A 5,985-nucleotide genomic window follows, 5' to 3' on the forward strand; every position below is an offset into this window, starting at 1 on the left:
CTGGAAACAGAAAAGCGACCAGTTTGTACCTACGTTAAACCAGAACCTATAAAAAACCACAAACAACCCAGTTATTGCAAATTATAACCACCCAAAAAAAAGGGCTGAGCATCACCGTGGGCTGACAGCACCGTACGGCTGCAGAAAACCCCTGTGGCACCAGTCCTGCCAGCAGAAAACTGGGTGATTTGTGCCCTACAGAGCAGCAGCCGACCCCACTGCAGGCAAGGAGGCTGCCTGCGACGGATGCGCTTCCTTACGACGCCTGTTAACGGGGGTTTAATTTCCTTCTGATGGACACCCCGTAAGGGAGGGGGAACCTCCCCACAGCCCCAGCCCCACGTACGGCTCCTGGACGCGTATCCAGCCACAGACCGTGTGCCAAGTTTGAAATGTTTTCATACTGTTAACGAGCAATTATCAGCAGAGCCTGGCCAGGCAAGATGCTGTTCCCATGCCCCGGCTTCGCCCACCAGCTCAGTGGAACTAAACCAGCCCCAAGATTAAAATTCAAACTGATGTCTTTCCATCAGGGGTTTAATCCAATCAAGGCAGGTTCTTCCCGGATCATCATTAAGATGCGAAATCCTACAAGTAGGTAACGACGCTGTTATCGATGGGGAAGAACAGACCGCAACTCTAAAGCCTCTCCAAGACCTTTATTGGGAAGAGGGTGCCTTCGCCAACCGGCACCCCGAGGCCAGGCTCCTTCGGAGCCGGGTTTTAAAGGTGGCAGGGAAAATATTTACTGATTACTCAGAGCTTATATAACCCACTGGAAATCTTTGTGCCGGGTGTTTGGCAGAAATAAATCACGAGGATGACAAACTAACAACCTCCCTCCTCTAAATCATCCACCGAAGCTGCAAATTAGAACCCTTTCCTGTGACCAAACTCATTTATTTCCCCCTGCAGAAAGCCCCGGAGCATCCCCCAGCGTACAGCAGGGAGATGTGACATTCCTGAAACAAGGGAGCAGCATTTTTCTGACGTTTCTGCCCCAGTAAAGAGGACAGACAAACACTTCAGTGGCCAGGAGCTCATTTGCCATGGCAGCAGGGCCCCAGCAAGCTGTGCTGAGTGTTTCCTTTTACCATTTAGGCTCTTTCCAGCAGGAAAAAAACAGCTTGTTGAAGAAAAACAGGGTGAAAAGCCTTCCTGCCTATAGTGAGAAAATGAACAAGAGCCCAGGAGAGGGTTAAAAATCCCTTCGAAGATGAGATCTGGGAAAAGACTCACTCTTGCAGCGACCTGTCCAGGTCCTCGGCGGTGGCTGTCCCCAGGTCGGAGTCGCAGGAGAGCGGCTCCTCGCTCCGCTCGGGACTGCGGGCACAGTGCGGCGGGAGGATGCTGTCGGAGCCCAGGCTGGAAGAGAGCTGGGACGAGCTCGTGGTGTTAAGGCTCAACGAGGACGACGTGAGCTTGATTTTGCTGCTGGCTTTGCCGATGGGTAGGACGGAGGGTTGAATCTCGATCTCATCCGAGCCTGATGACTGGGAGATCGAACCCAGCGATGCTTTTCTGCGGGGTTCGGATGTCGAGGACGTGAGGGGCTCCAGCAGCTCCGAAACAGGACACAAACCCGATAGGGACAGAGGCGTGATAGTCCACTCGTTCAAAACCGCCGATTTATAGGAGAGCTCGAAGGTTAAGGACGTTAAGCCCTGCAAGTAGCTAAGGAGAAACTCGCATTCTTCGGCATCTAAGAGCAGAGCGGTCGCCTGGTAGTATTCGGGCAGCCGGGACTTCTCCCGCAGCAGGAGCTGCAAGTAACATTCCACGAGGCCATCGTTCAGAGCCAGCCTCAGCCAGGCTCGGCAGCGGCCGACGTCCGTATTGATAAAGATAAGTTGTTCCAGCTCCGAGACAATATTTCTAGGGAAAGGGAGAAAAAGAGCAGAGCAAAACGTGAGCGTCTCCATTTTCGGTCCATCGTGGGGTGCAGGAGGGGCAGCTCCTCCATGAGGAACTGCTCAACCCGCTCTGCTGTAGGGAGTTTAGGAGTTGGGTGAAAAAAGGCTGCGGAAAAATCTCTTTCCTCCATGGTAAACGCGGTTTCCCATGGAGAAAAAAGAGCTCCTCAACCCCCCAAAGTTAAATATATCAGTAACAAGCCCAGGCATCCCCGGGGTGCCTCTGGGTGCTACTCCTCTCTCTGGCTGGAGGCATCGCCCACCCATCGCTCGCCCTGGATGAAGGATGCAGAGGGGGAAATTCCCGCTGTTCCCTGTGCGGTGGTGGGACACGCTCAGGCTGTATACTCCTCGGTGACAACCACGTGTCTAAATCCTAGCTTCAAATTTAAAAATCGGCCAAAACACGGAGAAAACTGCCGCAGCATCCCCGCCTTCCCCCCCCAAAAATAAAAACAGGTCAGGTTGAGCTCCTCAGTCTCAGCCTCCTGACTTCAACCATTCTCGCCCCAAAATCCAACAGCGACACCACGCTCCCTGATCCTCCCCGGCCCCAGCTCAGGTCGGTGCTGCAGATGCTACAAAAAACAAAGCAGAAGTTCTGCAAATATTTTTTTTTTTTTAATCTGTCTCTCAAGAAAGCAGAAAAAAAAAAACCTTCAAAGGGCACAAAAATATCCCCCGTAGCATGTGAAAGAGTTATTTTCATCCGCTCTTTCATAATTTAAGAGTCGGCGATGGAGTTGGATGAAGCTTTCAAAACTATTTGCGTGTGGGCTGTTATTTAGTGTGGGAGGACTCTGCTTAGGGAGTGGCTCAGAAAAACCCCAGCAAATAACGATAGTTACCCAGGCGAGACCTCCTCAGAGCTCGCGGGGGTCGGGGCAGTGGTGTTCATCCCGGCAGCGACATGGGGAAACGGAGGGTAACCATCCCCAGGTCAGAAAAGAGACCAGACCCCGGCGCCGTGCATCCCGTAACCCACCGCTGCTGTACACCAGCGTGGTCCCCGGGGTTCCACCGGGGACACGGAGTCCCCACATACAGCCTGGCACCCAAAAATAAACAAGGAAGGAGCGTGCCCTAAGCCGGCAGCAGCGTTTCATTCCTTAACTGTCTGGGGACATCGGCTCACGCCTAAATGGCACTTCACCCCTTGCACACGCTGTGAGAGACGGCGCTGGGAGCACTGGGTGCCTGGCCCTGCATCGCTTGGCACCGCGGGGGCTTTGCTCTCCTACCTGCATCTCCCAGCGGTCCGGGGCAGCCCCGATCCCCTGAGACACTCTGTGAGAGCATCTCTCCCTCCGACCGAAGGGACTGAACGCACGGGACGGGATGGAGACGTATCTTTCCACGGAGCCCATCTTCCTGTTCACCATTCCCTGAATTTCACGGCTTTTGCACAAAAGAGAGGGGATAAACCTGAGGGTGCAAACGCCTGTCGGCAGAGACGGGCACTCACCGATGGGTGATGCTCTTCAGCAGACCCCAGAAGACCGGTTGGGGAAGCGGTCCCCGACCCCCTGCTTTCTTCCCTTTCCCCCCACTCTCTGCTTTTATGTGCTTCGCCTTCAGCCCGTGCACGAAGACGGCTTCCAGGGCGCTGCAGAGGGTGTTGGCGTTCCCATCGTCGCTGGTTACAACGGCATCCGAGGTCACGTACTGCTTCTGCAACGCCTTGATGGCATTCACCAGTTGCTTCTTGATCAGCTGCAAGACAGGAGGGACAGGTTTGCGTTATAAAAAAAATAAGCATTGGGAAAGATTTCATATAAAACGGCTCAAAAAAACTGCAAGGCTCGCGTAGAGCGAAGCACCACGCAGCTCCTGCTGCATCCACGCGCTCCACAGCGGCTGTTAGGGAGCACCTACAGCCGAACTGGTCAAGCTGGGGACTCATGCTCTTGGCATCTGAGTTCATGTGGCTTTTTCTTTCTTCAAATAAGTAACTTATGCAATTTGAGCCGGCGTTTCGCGTTGCTGCGTTGCCTTTAGAGCGCGTGGCGCTTCCTCTGCAAGACACCAAATTGGTTAAGAAGATGGGGAGAAAAAGAAAGGGTTTTTTTTCCAGTCACTTGCTCGGGGGAAACACAGGGATTAAATAAGCACGGGTGAGAAAGGAGAAACTCAAAGGAGGTAACGCGTACTGAGGGCTGAACGTGTACTTGAACTTGTGCGGATCAGCCCAAGAAGCATGTGACGCGCTAACCGGTCCCGCCAGCAGAAATCAAAGCCATCGATCTCGCCGGCGGTCTCAGCAGCTCGTCTGTGTTGATTAACCCACAGGAGCTGCTGGGGATGGACACCCCCCCACCTCGAAAAAAAAAAGATGCTTTTGGCAGGACGGTTGGGGTTCAGCCACTGCCTTCGGCGGGCTTCAAATCGTAAACACGGGAATCGTACCTTCCAGCAGCTTTGCTTCTCTCTTTCTCACACCAGTTGAAAAGAATCAAATTCAGTGAATTTACCGATTTTACGCTGGTGGAGAGGGATTTTTTTTTCTTTTTTTTTTTTTTTTTTTTTCCAACGCAGCTGAGCCCGGATGTCTCAATCAACCTCATTTAAAACGAGAGTGGTACTCCCCGGCAGGCATTTGGCAACCACTGCAGATTCAGCCGGCACCCCATCGAACGCTTCACGTTTCGGCATCAATCAGGCGGCGTTCGAGGCGAACGCTGAACGGCACCAGCCGCCGCGAATGGGGCTGGGCAGATTTCGACTCGAGCCTGAGTTGGCCGCACAACCCCGTATTAAATTTCCAGCCCGGGATATTTTTTTGGTTTGTTTTGTTTTTCAGCATCTAAATAAGATTTCCAGCAGTCGTAGCTCAAGGACAGCAGGCAGGGGAACACGCACCTTATTCCTGCCCCTATCACGGGACGCCCCTCGCAGCAAAAGCTGTGTTCCAGCCGCCCCGCGGATCTGCCAACACAGCCAACCCGCCTGCAAGCAGCAACCGTGGGCTAACAGGATTAAAGAGCGCCAATGATTTTATCTGTCACGCGTGAATTAATTCTGCTGGGGGGATGAATCAAACACCCGGTTTGAACTCTGCTCGTTAAACGTGTTTAGACTCTCAAAGGTGGGTAAAGAAACTCCCAAATATACAGAGCAGCAAAGCTCCTTCACCCAGTTATCAGGGCTGAGCACCTTCCCCTGCCCCGTGCTGGATCTTACCACGAGGGGCAAAGCCCAGGGTAGAGTTTGGTGTGATTTAACTCACGGCCGCCCTATTTTATTCCCCCTCCACCAAACCATCAAGGATCCTCTCTGCCAGAACGCTTGAGCCACCCTTCGCCAGTATAAACCATCCCAATCCCAGCTGGCAGCAACGACAAGTCCTACCGCGTCTCCGCCGGTAACTGGGGTTGCACTGGGGAGTAACTGGAGCTATTTGGGGAGCATCGGGGTGTCTCGCTCACCTGTATGGCTTCCTTGGGGTCATCGGTGTGGCTCGAATGCATCTCAGCTGCTGCCGCTCCCTGCACCGGGCGCTGCCTTCACATGTCACCTTTGGGACAAGGAGGAGGAGCACGTCTGAGCACTCGTTTGCTTTACATCTAACCCACCTACCACGCGAAGGGCACCCGGTGCTACGCAAGAGCCCCGGATGGCGCACCGAGGCATTTTGCAAGCGCTCACGGTCGGACTGCTGCCGGCTTCGAGCTGGGACCGACCCACCACCGCATCAAAACACGCCACGCTTCCCGGGGACCACGAGAGTTTCAGGCAAAACAGAGCATGGCCAAGAGACTGCGAGGGAGTAATTAACGCTTGCAAAAGGGAATAATTAAACCTTGCAAGCTGCCCACAGGCAGCCCTAAACCTGGGTAAGACGGCGGGCCGGTCAAGCCAGCAGCGATGCACGCAGGGCTGGGGACTGCTTCCCTTCTGTTTCTCCATCACCTGCAATGCCCAGGCGCCAGCAAGGGCAACAAAACAGGCATTTACCGAGGGAGCCTGAATGACAGCACCCAAAAACCACGTGAATGGCATTAAGGTGGCCCAGACAGAGGTGTGCCGCCCCCCAGCCGACGCTGGGCAGAGGTGACAGCAGCTCATCCCTCCA

General features: G+C 54.0%; 1 protein-coding gene across 1 annotated transcript in view; it reads right to left on the minus strand.

Annotated features, from left to right (window-relative positions):
- Window positions 1-5,380, minus strand: part of PLEKHM1 (pleckstrin homology domain containing, family M (with RUN domain) member 1) — an 18,190-nt gene extending 12,810 nt beyond the window's left edge. The window contains 3 exon segments of the mRNA XM_009883847.1: window positions 1,188-1,875; window positions 3,379-3,626; window positions 5,339-5,380. Coding sequence (XP_009882149.1) covers window positions 1,188-1,875; window positions 3,379-3,626; window positions 5,339-5,380 — 978 coding nt within the window.
- Between the last annotated feature and the right edge of the window lie 605 nt (window positions 5,381-5,985).

Source organism: Charadrius vociferus, unplaced genomic scaffold (genome assembly GCF_000708025.1).
Source record: "Charadrius vociferus isolate BGI_N301 unplaced genomic scaffold, ASM70802v2 scaffold484, whole genome shotgun sequence".
NCBI lineage: Eukaryota > Metazoa > Chordata > Aves > Charadriiformes > Charadriidae > Charadrius > Charadrius vociferus.